The sequence below is a fragment of the Lepidochelys kempii genome, chromosome 1, assembly GCF_965140265.1.
Source record: "Lepidochelys kempii isolate rLepKem1 chromosome 1, rLepKem1.hap2, whole genome shotgun sequence".
NCBI classification, from domain to species: domain Eukaryota; kingdom Metazoa; phylum Chordata; order Testudines; family Cheloniidae; genus Lepidochelys; species Lepidochelys kempii.
The window spans coordinates 192,416,577-192,441,169 of NC_133256.1; the positions used below are offsets into that span (position 1 = coordinate 192,416,577).

Consider the following 24,593-nt stretch of genomic DNA (forward strand, 5'->3'; position numbering starts at 1 on the left):
AAATGAGATCATACAGTTACTGGCAACAAAAGTTAAACAGAAGATTGTGGCAGATCTGAAGTCAGCAAGATATTACTCTGTTATTCTGGACTGCACACCTGACATCAGCCATAGGGAACAAATGACTTTAATGGTACGTTTTGTAACAACAGAACCTTGTGAAAATGTCCCTGCAATGGTGACTGTCAGAGAGCATTTTCTAGAATGTATTGACATTGATGATACAACAGGAGCTGGTATGATAAATGTGCTTCTTAAGAAGCTGGAAGATACGGGAATTGCAATAGCCGACCTGAGAGGTCAGGGCTACGATAATGGTGCCAACATGAGAGGAAAGAACAGAGGAGTGCAAACACGGATCTGGGAGTTAAACCCTCGAGTTTTTTTTGTCCCATGCAGTTCTCATTCATTGAACTCAGTCAGTGATGCAGCATCAGCTTCTAGTGAGGCTGCTGAATTTTTTAATGTAATTCAAAGCATCTATGTATTTTTCTGTGCATCAACTCATTGATGGCAAATTTTGAAGCAACATCTGGGAACATCCTCTCTGACCCTGAAACCACTGAGTGCCACACAATGGGAAAGTCGAGTGGAGGCTATTAAGCCTCTCAAACACCAAATTGGGAAGAGAGATGACGCCATAGTTGCCATTATGGAGGATAATGCTATGACAGGAACTGTTTGTGGGAGAACACTGGCAGAGGGAAATGAAATCACCAGAACCATACATAACTTCAATTTCTGTGTGGCTTAGTGCTGTGGCATGACATACCGTTTGAAATAAATGTTGTAAGCAAGAGACTCCAAGGTGTTGACCTTGATATATCTGGAGCAATGGAACAACTGGACGAAGCAAAGTCATATCTACAGTCTTACCAGTCAGATGAGGGATTTCAAAATGTTCTGAAGAGCGCACAGAAGTTGGCAGAGGAACTTCACACTGAAGCTATTTTCCCACCCATTCAAGAATACAAGAACCACTGAAGAAGACATTTTGATTACAAGACACGGGATAATCCCATAAGAGACCCCAAACAACAATTCAAAGTTGAATTCTTTAACCAGGTGCTAGATTGTGCAATACAGGCAGTTGAAGAACATTTCATGAAGCTCAAGGAACACAGCAGTATAGTTGGGATGTTGTATGATATTCCAAAACTCCTCACTATACCTGAAGAAGACCGACACCAGCAATGCAGGGCACTAGAGACAATGTTGACACATGATGACATGCACAATATTGATGCGAGTGATTTAGGTGATGAACTGAAAGCCCTTTCAAGATACATTTCAGCAGGATCAACTCCAAAGGCTGTTCTGGAATATATGTTCACAAATAAGATGACCACCTTCTTTCCAAACGCTTTTGTTGCTCTGCACATACTTCTAACACTTCCTATAACAGTTGCCAGTGGAGAACGCAGCTTCTCCAAGCTGAAGTTAATAAAAACACATCTATGCTCCAAAATGACACAGGAGAGGCTGGTCAGCCTTGCAGCCATCTCAATTGACCATGAGCTGGCCCAGACTGGACCTTCAGGAAGCAGTTCAAATCTTTGCAACCAAGAAGGCATGGAAAGCACCACTTTGATCATTCAAACAGATAAAAATGCCAGTGTTTACTATGCAGGCAAGAAAAGTTACATTTGCTGTTCAGGCGTTTTAAAGTTAAGTGTTACTTAAAATTTTTGAACAAGGCATTTTAAGTTCTCCTCTATTAGGGTAGGTAGGAGAGCAGTACCGTGAGCGGAGTAGAACAGGAAGAAGACAGCTTTGGCCCAAGCGAGGGGGCATGGGGGCATCATTTGAGCTCCCCGTCTCAGGTGCCAAAATGTCGTGGGCCGGCCCTGCTGCCAAGGGGACTCAGGGCAGCTGGTGCTGGGGCCACGCTGCCCACCTGGCCCTCGGACCGCCCCGCCCGGTGCACTGGGGCTGACGTGCTGCCGCTGCACCGCCCGGCCACCCAACGCTGGGGCTAGAGACTACAGTGGGAGTGCACTGGGCTACTGAGGGCAGAAGTGGAGGGGCCGGGGACTAGCCTCTACCAGGCAGCCAGCTCACTGGCTGCCCCTGGTAAACACCTGAAAATAACCTAGCATCAAGCCAGTAGGACTCTTTATAGAGCTATTAAAACACAATAACCCACCCCTTATCAAAACTATGGCACTCACAGCTAAACTGGATCTTAGAAGGCTGGTTTGAAATTGTGGCCATGTAGCCCAGGGAACTGAACTGACTGGATTAGTGACATTGTGATATTTTCTATCCCTTTCCAAATAGTTCCTAACATACCATTAGCATTTTTGACTGCTGCTGTGCATTGAGCTGAAGTCTTCAGAAAACTATTCAAAGACCCCAAGATCTCTTTCTTGAGTAGTAACAGCTAATTTAAAACTCATCATTATATATGTGTAGTTGTTTTCCAAGATGCATTACTTGCATTTATCCCTGTTTAATTTCATCTGCCATTTTGTTGCTCATGCAGTGTCGCTGTATAAGGATCCACCACTGGATCGGTCCCTGGATATTAAAGGGAGAAGGTGAATGAGGTAATATATTTTATTGGATCAACATCTGTTGGTGTGAGAGACAAGCTTTTGGCCCATCCAGAGCTCTTCTTCAGTTCTGGGAAAGATACTACAAGCACCACCACTGAATACAAGATTGAACAGATAGTTTATCTGTGACACTCCTAGGGGAGTGACTCTTATTTTTTACAAATAAAAGCAGATTTTGACCCTATAAAACTTGTCTGGTTTCAGAACAAGGATTTATTTATTCCTTAGCATACAGCATTTCAGATGATCATTTACTATCTCTTTATGATTGTAACCTGGCAACAGCTGATTTAAAAGTATGTGTAAGTGCTTACAAGAATTAAAGCTCTTAATGCTTCTACCAATAAGAAAGTAAAGCGAACTTGGAAAGCAGCAGATAGCCAAAGCACCATATTAGTCCAGATGACTTTTGTTGCACAAAAATGAATACATGACTACAGTCTATAAACTGTTAAATACCTGCATTAGCTCAAGGAGGCCAAACCCTAGATTTTTCCACCTCCAACTTTGAAATCCAGGGCCCATTTTACATGTTCGAAGCCCCTTATCTTGTATGCTGTCTCTTTATTTCAGAAGCCGGCATTGAAAGGGGGCAACGTGATGCTGCTGTGTGTTCCAGAACTCAATAATTTCAGTTTACAATGGTGGATTCTTATATGGGTTACTTCAGAAATTATCAGAAACCAGCATGTAAGTAGCAACTCAGCAGAAGTAGCCAAAAGTTGAGAAGTCTTATGGGATCCTGTAATATGTTCTTTGTGCTATCTCTTTTGGCGCCATTCTTCTTGGGGGGCACTTTACTTAACTGGGAACTGAGTTTTTTCATAAAGAATTATATGCCAACACTGCAATTTTTTTCCTTTAATAAAAAGGCAGAAGTGGCTTAAAAGTCAGAAAGAAGTATGGTGACCAGATAGCAAGTGTAAAAAAATCAAGACAGGGGGTGGGGAGTAATAGGCACTGAATATTGGGACTGTCCGTATAAAAATGGGACATCTGGTCATCCTAGAATGAAGCCAGGTCTATGCTAGAAAATGTTGCCGGTATAGCAATGTTGGTTAAGGGTGTGATTTTTTTGTGTGTGTGTTTTACATTTCTAAACCAGCAAAAGCCCTAGTAGAAGCAGTTACCCTGGCATAAAAGGGCTTTTGCCACTATATTTTATCTTGCTCGCCAAAGTAGCATAAACTATACAAACAAAAGCACTTTTTTTGGAGGTATAAACTGCATCTACACTTAGAAGGGTTTTGCCAGAATAGCAGCAAAACTTAAATGTCAGCTAGACCTTACAACCTGGAACTCATATCCCTAATTAAGATGATATGGAGTAGAACTGATAACAATGAACACTGAACTGCATGCCCACTTTCCCTCTATTTCAGGGGTTCTCTATGCTCCCACCTTCCACACCATGGCAGAGTGTCTGTGTGGCCTCTCCTCCTGTCCCCTCGTGTCAGGGGCACCTTCTTCCCCTCACCAATCTCTTTCATTTTGTGTTGGCTCAATTTGGTGAATTGCTGTAGCTGATGGCCAGTCTGGTCAGGCAATATGCAGCACACGTTGGTCTGGTTATTAATCCAGATACAACTAAGTCACTGGTTATTACCATCAAGTAGCCTCCAGCTCGATTACCACCAGTGCAGTATTAACCTGTGCAGACATGATATCGAGCAGCTAGTGAATGTCAAATACTGTACTTGGGAAGCAACAGACAGTGCTGGAGGATGCTCAAAAGATGGGGGTGCTCTTACATGGTTGCTGCTGCGTGTCAGGCCCTTCAGTGGCATCACGGGAGACATTGGGCCACCAACATTACTATAAAGCTGTGGCTCTACAGAACCATGGTTATACCAACTGTATTGTGGGCAGTGAGGAAAGATGAAGAGTAGCAGACTGACATTTTTGATTCTCCTTGTCTTCACCAGCTGCTCCATATTAAGTGGCAGGATAACCTCAGCATGAGGGTATTGGTAGCTGAACCCAGCAACTTCCTCCATCAGCATTAGTTCAATTTCAGTGGCTTTCTTGGTATGGACATATTATGAGGATGGAAGACCAACAAATTACAGAATGCATTTACTAAGGAATGCCACGACATGGTCAGTAATCAGGGGTCAGAAAAAGTTTTGGTGGCAGAGTAAGATCACCAATGACAGACACACTGAACATCCAGTCAGACTGTCTTAAAGACCGAGCTAGAGACCAACCTGGCTGGCTTTCAATGTGAAAGGAGGCTACGTTCCTTTGGAATTTGCCATGATGATTGATGATGATTGGCTGCCACCACCTAGAGAGAGGCTTGCATATACTGGTTGAAACTGGATTCTCCAGGGACGAATAGACAAAGGATTTTGGGATAAATAGCCTCAGTTTAAACTGACTCAAGGCCTTCTACCTGATCCAGCAAACAGGCAGGATCTCCCACTCATAGAGGGCCCTATTCCTTAGGAAACTGTTGGAATGGCTTTGGCTTACTGAGGCCCCAAAAAAGTGAATGTGCTGATTCTGAGCTGAAGTTGTGATGATTTTGTGACCACAGGAGAGATCCCTATGTGGGGTTTGAAGAACTAATCACCAACCAGAGCCCTTTTGGGAGTGATGGGGTGATCTCTGATAAGCATATTACCATGCATGTTGTTCTTTTGTTGTTTTTAATGTTTTCTATAATGCTTTCACCTTAAGAATAAATGTGCTTGCTATAAAGAGCTGTGTGGTAAGTTAACAGTGGCAATTACACAGTATACATCTATAAGGAGAGAAATGAAGTAAGCCTGCTTAGGTAGTCTGGCTGATGCTGGGGAGGTTGCAGTATAGTCAGGAAACTGTTCAGCATGGAAATACCGCAGTCGGAAAAACAGACTCCTATCTCCACCAAACAGCGGCAACAGCTAGGAAGCCAGAAGCCTCGAGCAGGTGCACTTGCTGGACCACAGAGAGGGAGTACAGGTGCCGATGCCTTCAACTGTGCCAATTAAACAAGAGGCGTTTTCCGTACCCAGAAATCTGAGCCTGCCTCTCTAGTGAGTTCTGTGTTCAAAAGAAGCTCTGTCTCTTAGCTTCCTGCCTCACTCACGCTCTCAAACACGCAACAGAAATGAAACCAATCAATCCCCCAGTCTCTGCTTTTCCAGTCAGTCCCCAGGTAAACCCTTCTACTTACATGGCTTAGCTTCTGATTGGGCTTGCCCTGTGGCACCTTGCCTTGTGTGCTGGCTTCCTCTTGCTTCAGCTATTACTACACAAAGGGGCATTTAACTACTCCTGCCATTTAGCCCAAATAAAAGATAGACTCGATAAAAATCAGTGGGTATACTGGCTGAGACGGATCTATAGAACAAAGCCATGTTTGACCTAGTGTAATATTCTTTAAATTGTTAGAGGTTCTAAACATTTTGTGAGTATATCTTAATGGAGAGACAAAGAGGGTGAGGTCTATTTTTTTTGGACCTCAGCCACCTTGTCCCTCTAATATCCTGCAGCAGACACCACTACAACTACACTGTATAGAACAATGGAAGTTCCTAAATTTAGCCACCTGAAATGAAAACAAAAACACAACAGAAGCTGGTCCCATAAAAGATATTACCTCATCCACCTTGTCTCTCCATTAAGACTGTATATTAAGAATAGGACTGACAGAGTTACAACTACACTGCATATATTCTTAATGACTGACTGATATTTGAATTCACATTAGCTTTGAAAAGTTGTTAGCAAGTCAAACTTAATGGTAGTAAATAAAAAATCAGATTCAGTGTTGAAATTTAGACAAAGAATTGTGAGCCTGAGTTCAGGCAACAGACTAAGTAGTACAAAACCCATAAACAAATGTATTAAAGGAATAAATACGACAATAACTATGGCATTTTAGTTTTGAAAGTACTTTAAGAAGTCAAACATAGTTAAATTACTGACCAAACAAATCCATTCTAAAAATAGCACAACTCACATTTCCTCATCTTTAACAGCAGTTAATCATATTTGTATTTTTATTTTTGTTAAGCATTTGGTCTAAATTACAGAAATGGTACTCACAGTAAACAAAATCAGTGCTGCCCCTTGAAGCACAAAGTCAGTTGTTCAAAACTGAACTATGTCTCTCTATAAAAAGAGGTGGGTGGGGTAAGCAACATTCCTTGGAGGTCAAAAGTCTATTTAACCATGCCCTTAAGATTTGAGGACTGAAAGTTTGTTGTTCTTATAATATGCAAACTAGATACCATTAACTTGGGTTTGAATAGAGACTGGGAGTGGCTGGGTCATTACACACATTGAATCGATTTCCCTATGTTAAATATCATCACACCTTCTTGTCAACTGTCCAAATGGGCCATCTTGATTATCGCTAAAAAAGTTTTTTTTCTCCTGCTAATAGCTCATCTTAATTAATTAGCCTCTTACTCCACTTTTTCATGTTCTATGTATGTACATATCTATCTATCTTCTTACTATATGTTCCATTCTATGCATCTAATGAAGTGGGCTGTAGCTTATGAAAGCTTATGCTCAAATAAATGCATTCATCTCTAAGGTGCCACAGGTGCTGGAAATGACCCTCCTTGATTATCATACACATTGTAAGGAGAGGTTTCAGAGTAACAGCCGTGTTAGTCTGTATTCGCAAAAAGAAAAGGAGTACTTGTGGCACCTTAGAGACTAACCAATTTATTTGAGCATGAGCTTTCGTGAGCTACATCCGATGAAGTGAGCTGTAGCTCACGAAAGCTCATGCTCAAATAAATTGGTTAGTCTCTAAGGTGCCACAAGTACTCCTTTTCTTTTTATTGTAAGGAGAGTGATCACTTTACATAAGCTATTACCAGCAGGAGAGTGGGGTGGGGGGAGAGAAAACCTTTTGTAGTGATAAAACACCCATTTTTTCATGATTTGTGTGTATAAAAACATCTTCTGTATTTTCCACAGTATGCATCCGATGAAGTGAGCTGTAGCTCACGAAAGCTTATGCTCAAATAAATTGGTTAATCTCTAAGGTGCCACAAGTACTCCTGTTCTTTTTGTGGATACAGACTAACATGGCTGCTACTCTGAAACCTAAAATTACCAAACTCATTTACTGCAGCTGAAAGGTTTTGGGGACAGGAGAAATCTGTTCCCAGTAGGTATTTGGTAGTACCCTTGTATGCAGCTGGGTTTGTGCCTTTCATGGAGCAGCAGATGAATTTCATCCTCTAAAAGCGAGGTGCTACCAAGCTGACACTGACAATGGGAAACGCACAGGCTCAGGACAAATTTATCCTCAGAAGCAAGTGGAAACCATCCCACTTCCCAAACCCCTAGACTTACCCTCCCAAAAACACAGGGGTGGAACCTTCACACATCCTTGTTCTTAAAACTCTACCAACTCTCAACACCGAAACCCTGCCAGACCCCAGAGAGACGATGGGGGGGTGAGGTAACCTGTTTTATTGGACCCACTTCTGCTGGTGAGAGAGCCAAAGCTTTCCAGCTTACCCACAGCTCTGGTTCAGGTCTGGAAACTAACTCCATGCGTCACAGAGAGACAGGTTTCAGAGTAGCAGCCATGTTAGTCTGTATTCGCAAAAAGAAAAGGAGTACTTGTGGCACCTTAGAGACTAACCAATTTATTTGAGCATAAGCTTTCATGAGCTACAGCTCACTGCATCAGATGCATAAAGTGGAAAGTACAGTGAGGAGATTTTATATACACACAGACCATGAAAAAGTACACATAAAAGGAGAGTGATCACTTAAGATGAGCTATTATCAGCAGGAGAGTGGGGTGGGGGAGAGAAAACCCTTTGAAGTGATAATCAAGATGGGCCATTTCCAGCACATTTCCAGGAGTTAACAAGAACATCTGAGGAACAGTGGGGAGGGGGGAGGAATAAACAAGGGGAAATAGTTTTACTTAGTATAATGACTCAACCACTCCCAGTCTCTATTCAAGCCTAAGTTAATTGTATCCAATGTGCAAATTAATTCCAATTCAGCAGTCTCTCCTTGGAGTCTGTTTTCAAAGTTTTTTTGTTGAAGGGTAGTCACTTTGAGATCAGAAATCGAGTGACTAGAGAGATTGAAGTGTTCTCCGACTGGTTATGTTATAATTCTTGACATCTGATTTGTGTGCTGGTATTTGCTTCAGGTTGCGGGGCTGTCTGTAGGGAAGGACTGGCCTGTCTCCCAAGATCTGTGAGAGTGATGGGTCGTCCTTCAGGATAGGTTGTAGATCCTTGATAATGCGTTGAAGAGGTTTTAGTTGGCGGCTGAAGGTGATGGCTAGTGGCGTTCTGTTATTTTCTTTGTTGGGCCTGTCCTGTAGTAGGTGACTTCTGGGTACTCTTCTGGCTCAGCAGGTGGGTATTGTAGTGGTAAGAATGCTTGACAGAGATCTTGTAGGTGTTTGTCTCTGTCTGAGGGGTTGGAGCAAATGCGGTTGTATCGTAGAGCTTGGCTGTAGACAATGGATCGTGTGGTGTGGTCAGGGTGAAAGCTGGAGGCATGTAGGTAGGAATAGCGGTCAGTAGGTTTCCGGTATAGGGTGGTGTTTATGTGACCATCGCTTATTAGCACCATAGTGTCCAGGAAGTGGATCTCTTGTATGGACTGGTCCAGGCTGAGGTTGTTTCCCCTTGTTTATTCCTCCCCCCACCCCATTCCTCAGACGTCCTTGTTAACTCCGGGAAATGTGCTGGAAATGGCCCACCTTGATTATCACTTCAAAAGGTTTTCTCTCCCCCCACCCCACTCTCCTGCTGGTAATAGCGCATCTTAAGCGATCACGCTCCTTACACTGTGTATTTTTTTTTCAGGGTCTGTGTGTATATAAAGTCTCCTCACTGTACGTTGCACTTTATGCATCCGATGAAGTGAGCTGTAGCTCAGGAAAGCTCATGCTCAAATAAACTGGTTACTCTCTAAGGTGCCACAGGTCCTCCTGTTCTTTTCACAGACAGACACAGCAAGGGCGCGAGCTGCCCCCCACCCCGAGCTGCCCAGCCGCAGCCAGTCGCGTCACCACCCCAGGGCTCGGGCTTCAGCGCAGCCATATTCCGCTCCGCCCTGCAGCCAAGGGGCGGCGCCCCCGAGGCGTCCGCCGCCCCCTCCCCGGAGCGTGGGCAGCAGGGACGGCGTCTGGGGGTCGCTTCCCGCCCGCTCCTCCGTGGGCGGGGCGGCTGCTGCGGGTCCCCCGCCTGCTCCCCACTGTGGGGGCCCGTGGCGCTACCAGCGCCCCCCCCGCCCGGCTAAGGGTGAGACGTCACCCGCCCACCGGCCAGACTGCGAAGTAGGAGTAGGGGCGGGGGCGGCCCTCTGGCCGTTCCTCCAATCACCTCTCGGCTCTGGCACTCAGCCCCGCCCCCTTGTGCGCGCCTACGGCTCCTCCCTCCCCTTTTTGCGCTCAGCCAATCAGTGGGCGGGGGAGATGAAGCGAAGCCTGCCCCCACCGGAAGGCAAGGGAGTGACTGCTCTGCAACCTATCCGTGCAGCCCCGTCTCCAGCGTTTTGCTCTACAGTGTTCGAGCGGAAGTGACGCACGCAAAATGCGTAGCCGAGCCTGAAGCCCGTTTCATCACAGGATGAGGGGGCGGGGCTCTGAGAGGTGATTGGATGAGTGATCGGGGGGGCGGGCCTGTGCCAGAGTCTGGGAAGATGATTGGTGAAAAGTATTCCATGGCGCGGCCTGAGCCACAGCGGGGAAATGATTGGTAGCTCAGAGTAGCGGCAGCCGCTGGGAGAGGCGTGGCGAAGAGGTGATTGGTCAGGGGGTGGGGTTTGTTTCCCCGGTGACGCGGCTGGGCTGCGGGTCCGACTCTGCGGTGGGGGGCGGCTGATGGCGGACGAGGCCGCCGGGGGCGCCCGCCGCGGCGGGGAGGAGCTGGAGGCGGCGGCGGCGGCGGCGGCGGAGCGGGGCCCGGGCGCGGCCTATCACATGTTTGCGATGATGGAGGATCTGCTGGAGAAGCTGAAGCTGCTGAACTACGAGGAGGAGGCGGCGGCGCTGCGGCGCCACCATTTGCGGCCCCTGTCCAGGTGACCCCTGACCCGGCCGGTGACCCCTGACCCCCGTTGCCGCCCCGGGACTCGGGCCCATTCTTCTCCCGCCCCACCCACACGCGGGGGAGGGGCAGGGGACGGTGTCCCCGGGAGCGGGGCCTGCTGGGATTGAAGGGGCGGCGCCCGCCCCCGGCAGCCGCAGCTCAGCACTGGGACGGGCTATGCTCTGCCAGCGTCGGGGGGTGGGGGGGGCTGGTTGTCTCTCACCCTCTTCTCCGTGCTGGGCACGGGGGCTGCTGGGTCTGACCCCTCCACAGTCTGGGTGCGTGGGGCATGGGGATGTATGTGGGCCTCTTGGTAGCAACTGCCCCCCCCCCCCCCGGACCACACACACACACACACACACACACACCGGGGAGAGTAGGAGTGGTTTGTTGCTCGCTTCTTGGACGGGAGTGGGTTTTGTCGTGGACCAGGACCCTGTTGTGCCAGGCCCTGTACAGCCCAGGAAAAGAAAGATGGTCCCTTTCCCAAAGAGCTGACAATCTAAGCATGAGGTGGGAAAGAACGGGTTCAGACAGAACGGGGCGCACAAGGAAAGGGCAAGATATTCGTTAGCAGGATTGGCGCTGGTTGCAGTACGCAAGCTGTCTACTTATGCCCTGGTCTATGCTACAACCTTAAGTTGGTAGAACTACATCGCTCAGCAGTGTGGAAAATCCACCCCCCTGAGCAACATAGTTATACCGATCTAGCTATACTTTCCCATTGTCATAGGTAGCATCTTCATTAAGCCCTACAGTGCTGCAGCTGCAGCACTATAAAACTGTCTACACTAGGGACCTTATGACACAACAACTGAACTGCTGCAGCTGTGCTGCTGTAAGGTCTCCTGTGTAGCCGCCCTATGCCAGCAGGAGAGAGCTCTCCCAAGGACATAATTAAACCACCCCCATCAAGTGGCAGTAGCTATGTGTCTCCTGCCGACTCAGCTCTGTCCACACTGGCGCTTTTGGCAGTCGGGGTATGGTTTTTTTTGCACCCCTGACCGACAAAAATTTTACCAACAAAAGTGCTAGTGTAGACATAGCCTAAGTGTAGACAAGCCCTAACTCTTGTCAAGTTTATTAACTTCCCAAAAGTCTTGTTTCTTTTTCTTTGAAGTTTGTGTCTATTTTTAAAAATAAGTATTATGAGATATTCAGGTTTCATCTGCCTTGGATAACTACAGAGACTGGAGAACTAGTGAAATTATTACTTATACCGTTTTAGCGCCCAAAGGCTTCCAATGGGATCAGGGACCCATACTGTTGTGTGAAGTAATTGCATCTAAGAGGATGTGCCAGTTCCTGCCCTGAAGAGTTTACAATCTAAGGTCTCAATCCTACAACTTGTTGTACATTGGCAGATTGCAGTGTTGACAGCTCTCGTGATTTTTGTCAGAAGTCCCATGAAAATTGGTGTGTTCCTTAAAGCCCTAGCTTTGGAGTCATGGGAATATGAGATTCTTCATTTGTTTTTATATAAAAATAATCTAGCCCTTATTGTTCAGGCATAAAGTATGAAAATGTGATCCTAGTACATTGCAAACATTCAAAACACAGAAGGTAAATAAAAAGAACTCTGTTTTTGGTTTGGTTTGGTTTTAAATCTTATTATTTTTAATGCAGTTTTGTGACTTTGGTCCCTTTTTGGACAAGCATGCACAAGTCCCTCCAAGTGACAGGGTCTCTGTGCCCACTAATTTTAGGGGATCCTTCTTACCCTTTTCTGACATGGCTCATTAAACCATACCCTGACTTCAGAAGCTCTGGCAAAAGAAGGTTCAGTTTCAGGCTTAGTGATTGTAGGATGAGGATGGAGTGCACATTTGGCGGAAGACTCAGGGAAAGACTGTGCTGCCTTCCCAGTGTTGCCAATATCATTGTGGCATGCTGCACACTGCACAACACCTATGAGGCACGAGGAGAGCATTTTTGCTTGGAGTGGACTGTAAATGTTGCTGGTTTGCAGGCCCAATACAGCAACCAGAAAGTGCACCTGTCTTTAGTGGGGCTGGATCCAGGTAGGCAAAGGATATCAGACATGCCTTGTGTAACCTCATCCTAGGTTCACGTGGTGATGTAGATGAGGGTGTGTGATGTTTGTAAACTGTTATGAGCCTTGAAATGTATGTGCCACTGCTATATTTTATGTGGGCTTGGCAGTATACTGAGGTTTCGGTTGCTTGTATAAACATACTGCCCTGGGGAAGGGGTGAAGTCAGCATGAATTGAGTAACCATTTCTGGTGGTTTTGTGGTGGTGGTTGAATAAACAATGCATTTATTTCCGGGGGGGGGTATTGGAGGGTGTCTAAACAGTTGAAACCAGTGCTGTCGATTAATCACAGTTAACTCACACGATTAACTCAAATTATTGTGATTAAAAAAATTAATTATAATCGCTATTTTAATCGCACTGTTAATCTGTAAAATACCAATTGAAATTTATTAAATATTTTGGATGTTTTTCTATGTTTTCAAATATACAGATTTCAATTACAACACAGAATACAAAGTATACACTGTTCACTTTTTATGATTATTTTTATTACAAATATTTGCACTATAAAAATGATAAAAGACATAGTATTTTTTCAGTTTACCTCATACAAGTACTGTAGTGTAATCTCTTTATCGTGAAAGTGCAACATACAAATGTAGATTTCTGTGTGTGTGTTACATAACTGCACTCAAAAACAAATCAATGCTGGCTACAAAAGTCCCATGCATTGCAAGGTATGTACGTGCCAGATATGCTAAACGTTCGTATGCCCCTTCATGCTTCGGCTGCCATTCCAGAGGACATGCTTCCATGCTGATGACACCAGTTAAAAAAAATAATGCATTAATTGAATTTGTGACCGAACTCCTTGGGGGAGAATTGTATGTCTCCGGCTCTGTTTTACCCAATTTCTGCAATATATTTAATGTTATAGTAGTCTCAGATGACTCAGCACATTTTAATTTTAAGAACTCTTTCACTGCAGATTTGACAAAACACAAAGGAGGTACCAATGTGAAATAGCTACATCATTCAACCCAAGGTTTAAGAATCTGAAGTGCCTTCCAAAATCTGAGAGGGATGAAGTGTGGAGCATGCTTTCAGAAGTCTTCAAAAGAGCAACACTCCAGTGCAGAAACTACGGAACCCGAACCACCAAAAAAGAAAATCAACCTTCTGCTGGTAGCATCTGACTCAGATGATGAAAATGAACATGCATCGGTCCGCATTGTTTTGGATCGTTATCGAGCAGAACCTGTCATCAGCATGGACACATGTCCTCTGGCATGGTTGACGAAGCATGAAGGGACATATGAATCTTTAGCACATCTGGCATGTAAATACCTTGCAATGCTGGCTGCAACCGTGCAATATGAACACCTGTTCTCACTTTCAGTGACATTGTGAACAAGAAGCAGGCAACATTATCTCTTGCAAATGTAAAAAAACGTGTTTGTCTGAGTGATGGGCTGAACAAGACTGAGTGGACTCATAGGCTCTACAGTTTTACATTCTTTTATTTTTGAATGCAGTTATTTTTTGTACATAATTCTACAGTTTTAAGTTCAACTTTCATGATACAGAGATGGCACTACTGTACTTAGGTGACCTGAAAAATACTATTTTGTTTTTTACAGTGCAAATATTTGTAATCAAAAATAAATATAAAGGGAGCACTGTACACTTTGTATTCTGTGTTGAAATTGAAATCAATATATTAAAAAATGTAGAAAACATTCAAAAATATTTAAACAAATGTTTTATTATCGTTTAATCGTGCAGTTAATCGTGATTAAATTTTTAATTGCTTGGCAGCCCTAGTTAAAACCTAAAATTGGAAGCCCTAAGAATGTTTCCCAGTTATATTTTTTGTAGGCGGTTGAGCTTAAATATGGAGAGAGGTTTTATTAGAGAATCTGAATCCATATGAAACTTTTTCTAAAACTTGGACTTGTCCTATGTTACAACCAAAACAGTTTAAGAACAAAGCATACTACAGTAACATTGAAAAACCTCCTTTGCATAGATAGATTTTTTTTTCTAAGAGGCTGGTGACTGAACAGCATAACAATGAATGGAGACGGCTAGTGAATTACAGAGGTGGGCACTACGACTATGCCCTGCTCCACAATCTGGCTGATCATTTGGAGTTTCTACCACCTGGTTTTCAAGCTTGACCAGCCTGGCGTGGATGAAAAGTTGGGCAAAAAAATCGATAATATGCTGAGCTAGGGTGTGCGTGCTATATAGCTGTAGAATTGACAGCCTCCCTCTCGCACCGCAGACAGCATACTGCGACTAAACAGGGGCCTAAGAAAATATAGCCATCCTCAGGGAGCTTTGTTGCCATTGGGACTTGTAATGAAAGCAGCCTAGGACACTACAGCAACGCCAACAGCAGTGAAACTCAAAACAGCGCTCCAGCATGACCGTTACAAACAGACTGGTAGCTTCCTGAAATATGCACTTGTGCCTGCTACCCAGATCCCTTTTTGTAACAATAAGCATCTTGTAAAATAAGCATGCTTTAGTAAATGCTAATCTAAACAAAGCTAGTTGCATCTCAGTTGTTTTTCCTCTCTGGGACTCTATCTTGGATCCCATGTGGTGTTGGGGAGCAGGGAAATGGCGCCACAGAAATGGCATTGCTTCTCTTCTCAACAGAAGCTAAATAAACCTCCTGCATGTAATATCTTCCGAAATAACAGTTAAATGGACCATAGCCCAAAATGTCTCCCATTTATTATAATAACAAAGAATGTGACTTCCACTTGCCAGGCACTGGGTCCTTCTGCATTGCCTCTTCCTCTTTGGGCTTCTTCCTTGGCCCCTCTACGAACAGTTCTTCCAAATGTCTAATATTTCATCTAATGAGCTTTCCTGATAAATGTAAGGAAGTCTTTTTAAGGAATGTAAGTTTTGAAAATTAGCCATTTGTTTTAGTATTCTCCTAGATGGGTTTATATTTAAATTTGGAATTAATTCTTTCCTGACTCTTTTTTTTTTTTTTTTTTAAATTAGGGTTAACAGCCCTTTGATATTCATTATTTATTTATTTTGCTTATTGTTTTTCTATAGATTTATTACCAATTTTTTTCATTTGGCCACTCGTGGGAATTGAAACTAATTATTTTCACACTGCATTTTTTTCCTTTAGTGAAACATTAGAAATCTACCATCAGTCAAATTAATGTTATTCTGTGTACAATTTGTTGGAAGGAACATTTTGCATAGACCCTTTCAAGGTAATCACTTGATGGTGATGTCTTTGGAATAATAGGGCCAGATTCTGATTTCATGGAAGTCAGCAGGAAGGGGGAAGAGAATTGAGCCCACTGTATTTTAAGGGTCTGAGAGTGCTGTAGAAGAGTTATTTGGGGTTTTATAAAAAGCAAGAGGCTAGCTCAATTCAGAGTAATTGAAACTGCATGAGCCAGGTGGAGAAGGAGGACCAAGGTCTGTTTGGTTCCACAGAGGACTCCAAAAACACTCTCAAATTATTTGCTCATTAAGACATACTTGTTGGTTGCTCATTCACTAAAGGCAGGAGATGTGAACTGCATGTAAAACCTGTAGTCTTTCTTTCTATGTGTGTCACATACATGATAGATACTAGTGGCTTGGGTGGTCTCATTTTGTGACCTTATTTATAGTGGAAGCTACTAAAAGTGAATAGCTTATCACAAACTAACTTGTTAAGGAAACTGCTTTCCAATGCTGTGTTGCCCTATAACTGAGGCTTCTAAGGTTCAGAGAATCCCATATTTAACTTTTTTCCCTTTTTAAACAGGCACTACTTTGCATTGCCCATTAATCCCGGCGAGCAGTTCTACATGTTTTGCACTCTTGCTGCTTGGCTGATTACTAAAGCAGGACATCCCTTCGAACAGCCACAAGAATATGATGACCCCAACGCAACAATATCAAACATACTCTCAGAGTTGCGATCATTTGTAAGTGTTGAAAATATTTTTGTGTTTTCAAAGGTGTGTTAGATGTGCTTATAAACTTTAGAAATGGTAGTAATTGCTTCTTCAATCTCTATGCTTACAATTCTGAAGACTTGACAGACTCTTGTTAGTTGTAAGTTTCATACCATGAAACTTAACATGAAGCTTATAAAGTCTGGGGCCACTAATTCCCTGTAGTGAACTGCAAAAATGGCTTCATTCTACAGTAAGCTTTCTCTTAACCTTGATTGCTATTATCACACACACGCAGCTCTGAGTAGTTCATAGATTCCAAGGCCAGAAGAGACTGTTACGATCATCTAGTGAGTCTGAGTGCCTGTATAACACCGGCCATAGAACTTCCCCAAAATAATTCCTAGATCATATCTTTTAGAAAAACCTTCAATCTTGGTTTAACAATTGCCAGTGATGGAGAATTCACCACGACTCTTGGTAAATTGTTCCAATGGTTAATTGCCCTCACTGTTAAAAATTAATGCCTTTTTTTCCAGTCTGAATTTGTCTAGCTTCAGCTTCCAGACACTAGGTCTTGTTATACATCTGTTGCTCTCCTCAGGATACCCAGAACTGTAAGCAACTGTTGGTTCAAGCTGGAGCTTGAATGTCTACACTGCAGTTTTATAGCCCCACAGCCCAAGGCCCTCAAGCCAGAGTCAACTGACGTGGGCCAGCCGGGAGTGTTTTATTACAGTGTAAACATATCCTGTGTTACTCCTCTGCCACAGCAACTGAGAGCTGTGCTGTTGCTAAACTGTGTCTCAGCTCCCTTTTGACACTCCAGTCTATCTGCCTTGCCAGCAAACTCCGCGAGACTCTGCCAGTCCAAACCTTGCCTTGCAGGTAACAATCAGTGAACCCCAGTTTCTCCGTTCCCCAGAAACATTTCCCTGCAGTTTCCAGTCCCTCACTGTAAACACACACAAATTATTAAGGTCACTGTCGCCAAAGAGGCAGAGCGGTCATCAGCCTAAGTATATTATCAGTGCTATGACCTTTATCCATCAAACTTGTAATATCATCAAAAAGATACATTAAGTTAGTTGGTACCTAAGTTACCACTAATTTTTTAGTTCTATGATCAGTTCCTCTTTATCTGTCAAGACAAGGTCCACTACTCATTTGTGCTTATATGTTGCCTGCTTTAAGCTGTAAATAACTCTCTCTCTCTCTTTTTCCTACTTAATAAACCCTTAATTAGTTTACTATAGAATTGGCTACCAGTGTTTGTCTTTGGTTGCATGTTGGATGCAACACTTTTTGAATCAGAAATTCCAAGGATATTCTATTACCAGGACAGTATATGTCACTCTGATTGAAGTTCCCATGATCACATAGGGTTTTTTCCCCAAGACATTATAGTTAGGCACGTAAGAAGCTGGTCATTCTGTTCCGTTGTGTGATTTGGTGTTCTCTAGCGGACACCAACTAATACCCCATCTCATGTTTTATCTGCATTCACTATCATTTTCTTCCAAGTTATCAGTGACTGGGAAACAGCTAATGCCATTTTTTACCTAGAATGCCTCTCTCCCTCCCCTTTTATATATGTCCTTCCTAAATAGTTTGCAACTGTCATGCTGTCTGGAGTGGTTCACAGCCGTGATTGCCATCCTCAGAACAGACTGTCAAAGCCGGACAGACACAGCAAACTGATGGTGTGCATTGTAATTAGGTTTCACCAACCCAGTAACAAATGTGAACTCCTGGATCACTGTAACAGTCTTATCATGGAGTCACAGACAGCCCCTTGAGCACTCTAGTCTATCTTGCCATCCAGGTGAACTGGACTTAATGATAAATGGTCACTTAAACCAAAACTCACAAAATATTCAGGTTGCTCCCAGTCCCAAGAGACCGATCGCTTACCTCAGATCAATTTGTACCTTAGATCTCACACCAAAGACAACACTGGTAGCCATTTCTATAGTAAACTAATTAAGGATTTATTAAGTAGGAAAAAGAGAGAGAGAGTTATTTACAGCTTAAAGCAGGCAACATATAAGCACAAATGAGTCACAGTCTATGGTTCCAAAAGGTGACAGAGATGCAGTAATCTATCCACTGAATGTTTTTAGGGCTAACCCAGAATGACTCTGTGGGGGTCTCTGCTTTTTGTTTCTTAGCTCAACCCCTGTGAGAGCTCAAGCAGCAAAGAGAGATTCAATTTCTCCTTGTCAGGGACTTTTATCCAAACTGATGAGATGAGTTCATGCGTAGGTCTCTCCTTCCTGGAGGGAGTATGGAATGCAATCAGCAAAGTCTCTGTCCTTTGATGCTACATGATACGTCATGTGCCTTCAGTGGGCAATGGATGAGCACTTTACCTTAATCAGTGCTCCTTTTCCTGTTTGGTGAGTTACACAATTACAGAGGTTTACAGTGCAAATACTCAAGATAACTTTATACCATGGGCCATAAAGATTATGAAATGCTGGTAGGATGCATATATATATATATATATATATATATAATAATCACTTATAAAGTCTAAACACATCCATAGCAATTTAACATCTAATATCTATTTTAGTAATGCCAACACGCAGGTAAGCAAGACTGGTTTCCAGCTATGCATCTGTAACTGTTCAGGGAGGCCTGGGGCCATGGCACAAGCTGGCACTTGGTCTGCAAGCATCACGATAACCATTGATTTTAACATTGCTGTCATGTGAATCACTGCACCAGGTTTCAGTAATACCAGCTAGAATAAATTTATGATAATTAAATGAGTGATTCCAATTGCTCTTATTTGTTACCTAGGCTCTTAGTATTGGTGTATAGGCAATTCAGGAATTTCTTCTCTTCGTGTTCTTTGCTTCCTTGAAAAATTTTGTTCTCAACCTCTCTTTTTGTGTTAAGTGAGTGTTTATATCATCCCTCTTTTTAACCTTCCCCTTTTGTTTTTAGTTTAACGCCCCCCTGCTAGACGGTTTGTCCCTCAGGAGATTAGCCAATCTTCTAAGGGGAGAGAGGGCTGAAGTTTGGATGGCCTCCACCTCAGTAGAAGAGGAACCAGTGTTCCGCAAAAATAGTTGAGTTTAACATTCTGTAAAATGGGTTAAATCAGACTTACTTTTTTCCATTGCTACAAAAGGTGCCTGGGAAATACACTGTTATATACACACTGAAGATTTTTCTCTTAAAAAATGTTGTACAAATGTTAATGTTCCTACTCCTGTTGAAATCAATGGTTAAAATTCCCATTGATGTTAGTGATTCAGAATTAGGCTCATACTTTGGAGTTCTTTATTTTTCTATTAAGGAATAAAAGTCTGACACAAACTGCTCTGTTAACAGGAACTATAGGGAAATGTTTTTCCAACAAAGTTGGAATTAAATTAAAAGAATTAAAATTGAATTAAAAGAAAGAACTGATGAGGATAGATATTCCATGGACAGCAACTACAGGAAGGTTACAACCAGACAATACTCCACAACCAATAGCTATTCAAAACCTATTGTAAAAAGAGAAACTATATAATGAATACTCTGTTTTAAAATATTTAAAGTGACGACATCTTATGGAAACGTCTAATAATGGAGCATCTCCTTGGAATGGTAAGGATGTTCTTCCATAAACAAAAAGGACAGTAATAAACAGAAAAATTATAAACAAGAACATGAGCAGACCGTATGCTGGTGAGAACCTGCTGCTTCTCCTCCCATACCCTATTTTCTGCTCTGTTTGTTCTTTGCCTGTTTCTCATTTACCCTTACCTGCCTCCTTGCCCATTTAGCTGCCTTGCTGCTCTTGATTCTCCACAATCGTTGTTACCTTCTCAGAGATACTCCCAGGACTCCCACCTCTCATTAGCTATTGATTTCTCCCTCCCCATTTGGCTGCAGATTTTTTTCCCCAAGGATGTGGGGGGGGGTGTGGTCACTTGAGGGGTTCCTTCTGTACCATTCTGTTAGTTTCTTTCATAAGTTGTGGAAGTTCCTATCATTGTTCTCCCTAAAATTGGCGACAGCCTTACCTTATGCAGCTCTTAGAGGCTCATGTATCACTGCTGAATCATGACGTAAATATTTTAGCAAAAATACTAGCTAGCTGATTGCAGTCCATGCTCTCAGTTTATGTAAACCCAGATCAAACTGGATTCATTAAAGATAAACAAATTCAGATGCTATTCAGTGAGTCCTTGGAATAATCCGTAATTCCAGATCAAAACAAGATCCCCCATTTGTTTTGTTATCACTTGACACAGAGAGCGAGCTTTAGAAACGGACGGTTACACTCTATTCTAAGCCATGTCCTGTATAGAAGTTGGCCCTCCAGTTCCTTAAATGGATAAATGCTATTTACACAAGCCCAAAAGGAACTGTGCGAGTTAATAGGACTAAATCTCCCCTCTTTGAATTACAGACGGCCTAGGCAGGGGTGTCCATTGTCTTCTTTACTTTTTTCGCTGGCCATGGAGCTGTTTAAACAGGAGATAGATTATTGTTCCTATCACAGGAATAGAATTTGAAGGAACACATCAGAAAATAGCTTTATTTGCTGATGATATGAAATTATTTTTATCTAACCCAAACATTTCCTTAAAACTCGTATTTAAAGAAATTCATGACTTTGGGAAAGCGTCTGGACTCAAAGGAAATTGTCACATCTGAAATGCTAGCTATCTATATATTTGCCAGACTCTGAAGTCCTTCCAGAAGATATTTGGGTACAAATGGACAACAAATTCTATAAAATACCTATAAAATACCTGGGAATTCAAATCTCAAACAACCTAGAGCACCGTGATTTAAATGTCAAACCACTATTTCAGCAAATAAAAAAGATCTGCAGTGCTTGGGGAAGTATGCAGTTTCTTGTTTGGGAAAAATAATCACAATCAAAATGAATATTTTGCCAAAGATTTCTTTCCTGTTTCAAGATTACAGAAATATAAAGAATGTTAGTATTTATATGGAATAAGAAACGACCAAGAGTGAGCGCAGATACTTTGTGCAAATTCATTGAACAGAGTGGCCTAGCTGTTCCAAATACTCTCTGATGGTACTGTCAAGCCAGCCATCTCAAAGCAATAATGGGTTGGGGATGCTCAAACTCAGCCAAACACAGGATCTTTATGGAACAAGAAAATTGTAGCACTATAAATATTTCTAGAGTACCACAGATTATGGTGGTTGTTATTATTAATTAATAATAATTAATAAATATCCTCTTTCCCTTCAAAAATAGCAACAGTTATTCTGTGGGTTGGGGATAGAACTATAAATAAATTATTTTCGCTCACCAATGACACCTATTGGTTCAAGATCTGGATATTTGCAGAGAGTTTTAAAGAATGGGGAAGCCATTGACTACATATGGTTGGCCAGCTATTCAGCAAAGAAACTTTTCTAACTTATTTAGAGATTGAAACTAACTTTAACCATCCTACTCTCCAATGGTACCACTACTTTCAAGTGTGACTTTATTTGTCCCAACTTTCTAGAAAAACTGTCATGTACAGAAAGCTAACTTGAATAGAAGTGATGGAGTCAGGCCAGTTAGGAAACATAAAAATAACTACCGGTAATTTTACATGAGTCTTTGCAGACAACTTTCCTAACAAAAACATGTCCATATATGATCTGTTGGGGAAAGGGCCTGGACAGACAAATTACCCCAGAGGAATGAGATTTGAGCTGGAAAAGAGGACTGTCACTCTCGCTCTGTTGCATAAAAGAAAGTTTCTTAAGATACTGTTTGAATGGTACCACATGCCAGTCAGGTTAAAAATTTATCCCCATTCCATCTTTATATCTATATTGGAGAAATTGTGGTGAAAGAGATTTTATGTCCAGTCATTAGAGAGTATTGGGATGTGATTCATAATCAAATATTACAACTTGTTGGATACTTAATGCTCCTGCGGCTTTCTGGTGGAAATGGTCACACAAAAGGGAATGAATTAATTTCTCATCTGCTAGTAGCTGCTCAGCTGTTGATAGCCTCTCATTGGAAAAAGAAAAATAGTGCGTCCAACTCTAGAGGAATTGTTCAAAAAATATGGAAAAATTAATGTATGAATTATGTACCCATCAAAACAGAGGGTTCATAGCCATTTAGATTTATTCAATACTCCGTGTGTTCATCTGCCAAAAAAAACCCCAGTATACCTGGCCAATTTTTTCAATAGACATGCCTAATTTTTGAAATATATGTAATTAGAGATTTCACATCATTTAATAAAATCACTAGAAACAGTGTGGAGTACTGTAAATATGCTCACTCTGTAATGTGGTAATACACTGTTAAATAGAAAGATCTGATGATTGTATTACAGAATAATGTTTCTCTAAACAAAAGCACATTTATTATAATTATTGTTTTGTCTCTGATATTTACATGACAAGAATTTGTAAACCTGTTAAAACTTCCTAAATAAAGAAATAGTTAAATAAAAGTGGGTAGAAATTTGTAGAAGCACCATATGCTGTGAACACTTTGGTAATAGTCAAGAAAATCTGGTTACCTGTCTGAAAGAAAACATTCATAATTGCTGGCCAGTGATCTTGTATTTGTTTGTTTTAGGGGAGGTCTGTGGATTTTCCTCCTTCAAAGTTAAAGGCAGGTTATGGAGAGCAAGCATGTTATGTTCTTGATTGTTTAGCTGAAGAAGCCTTGAAACATACTGACTTTAGCTGGAAAAGGTATAGTGTACTTATAAGAATCCCCCTGTATGACTTGTTTTCAAATGAACAAATGCTAATTGTACAGGATGACAGACCTCGTGTACATTAATGAAGCCAGAACAAATAAGTGTTAAATCTTTATTTGTAGTTACACAGGTTCAAAAGATTAGTTCAGTCAAGCTTGTAACAGTAGGACAAATTAATTCCAAATGCACTACCACTCAATTTGGTGGAGTTACACCAGAGCTGAATTTGGACAATTTTTTTTCCCTTTCATTTAACTAGATTAGATTAGCTGGGTTAGTTTAAATGCTCTCGTTTATCTTCCTCTATAGTATTATCTTTTGCTAGTCAAACACTTGGGTAGTGACCTATTGATTGATGTCTTGTTATAACCTCTCAATACCTAATTTCTGACTCTTTCAATGGTAAGTAAAGTAAACTTTAGTGTCTAGATGCAATTAAACAATAAGATCAGTACATATTGTGATGAGAAGGAAAATTTGGGAGAAAGGTGAGCAGAGAGGAATTTCCAAGAAGTGAAATTTTGTTTAAAAACACTTAAAAAAAATATCCTTAGTTTGGCTCTGAAATGGTACAGAGGAAATGAATTTAATGACTAACATATACTGTTTACTATTATGTATCACTTAAACATTGTCAATAAGACAAAAATTAATCTGTAGTGACTCATGCTTGAAGCTTGTAAGATTAAGTCACAAGTGAAAATGAATCTGAACCTAATCCCTAGGTGTCTTCACAAGAGAGAAACTGTACTGTTTGGCACAATAGTGAATCCATGTGTTGAGTTCTAAGGCTAGACTAGTGAAAATTTTTCAGGTCAAGTCTGTAATGTGTTGTGTCAATGTAAATTCCTCATCACTGTGCTTCATTATACCTGGGCATAGTCAGCATCCATAACTCTCTCCTAATAATTTTGTTTGTTTATAATTCTTCTTGAGAAGTACATTTATTGTTTGTTTTGAAAGCTGAATGTTCTGAGAACATGTATGTTGTTTCAGACCAGCATACCCAACAGAGGAGCTAGAAGAAGAAGCAATAACAGAAGATGATGCAGAATTGACACTTAATAAACTGGAGGAAGAAATTGAGGTAGGTCCATATGATTTTTTCCAGTTATACTTCTCAACGGTGAGCTTTTTGTTCTAGTGTTCTTTATTTTATTGTTTTGATATTGTCCACACCCTCATCTTTTTTTCCCTAGACTTTCCTGTGTTGTCAGCTCCTCTTTACTTCCTCTTGTTCTCATTTTAATTTAATTTAATTTAGAGCATAGTGCTCTAGACTGTAAACCTGGCAGAGCATCTGTCTTTATCTGCATGTACAAGTATTGTAAAGCATCATAGACATTTATGGTGGTATAGAAATAAATACATTATTTACTATGGGACTGA

The 24,593-nt window shown here is 41.9% G+C and overlaps 2 protein-coding genes across 9 annotated transcripts in view; one reads left to right on the plus strand and one right to left on the minus strand.

Annotated features, from left to right (window-relative positions):
• The window catches only part of HHLA2 (HHLA2 member of B7 family), a 28,668-nt gene extending 21,531 nt beyond the window's left edge, over positions 1 to 7,137 (minus strand). For 2 of the 4 annotated variants that reach the window (XM_073306354.1, XM_073306329.1), the window contains exon 1: positions 6,594 to 7,137. The gene's annotated coding sequence lies outside the window, so the exon portion shown is untranslated. Of the gene's footprint in view, positions 1 to 2,292; positions 2,366 to 6,593 lie in introns of those variants that run through there. The other 2 variants (XM_073306340.1, XM_073306343.1) reach the window with 2 other exon arrangements.
• A 3,176-nt stretch (positions 7,138 to 10,313) lies between these two features.
• Positions 10,314 to 24,593, plus strand: part of IFT57 (intraflagellar transport 57) — a 33,260-nt gene continuing 18,980 nt past the window's right edge. For 2 of the 5 annotated variants that reach the window (XM_073306370.1, XM_073306409.1), the window contains exons 1-4: positions 10,316 to 10,568; positions 16,368 to 16,530; positions 23,078 to 23,196; positions 24,201 to 24,291. In XM_073306370.1, coding sequence (XP_073162471.1) covers positions 10,369 to 10,568; positions 16,368 to 16,530; positions 23,078 to 23,196; positions 24,201 to 24,291 — 573 coding nt within the window. In that variant the 5' untranslated portion in view covers positions 10,316 to 10,368. Of the gene's footprint in view, positions 10,569 to 16,367; positions 16,531 to 23,077; positions 23,197 to 24,200; positions 24,292 to 24,593 lie in introns of all 5 variants that reach the window. The other 3 variants (XM_073306390.1, XM_073306398.1, XM_073306380.1) reach the window with 3 other exon arrangements.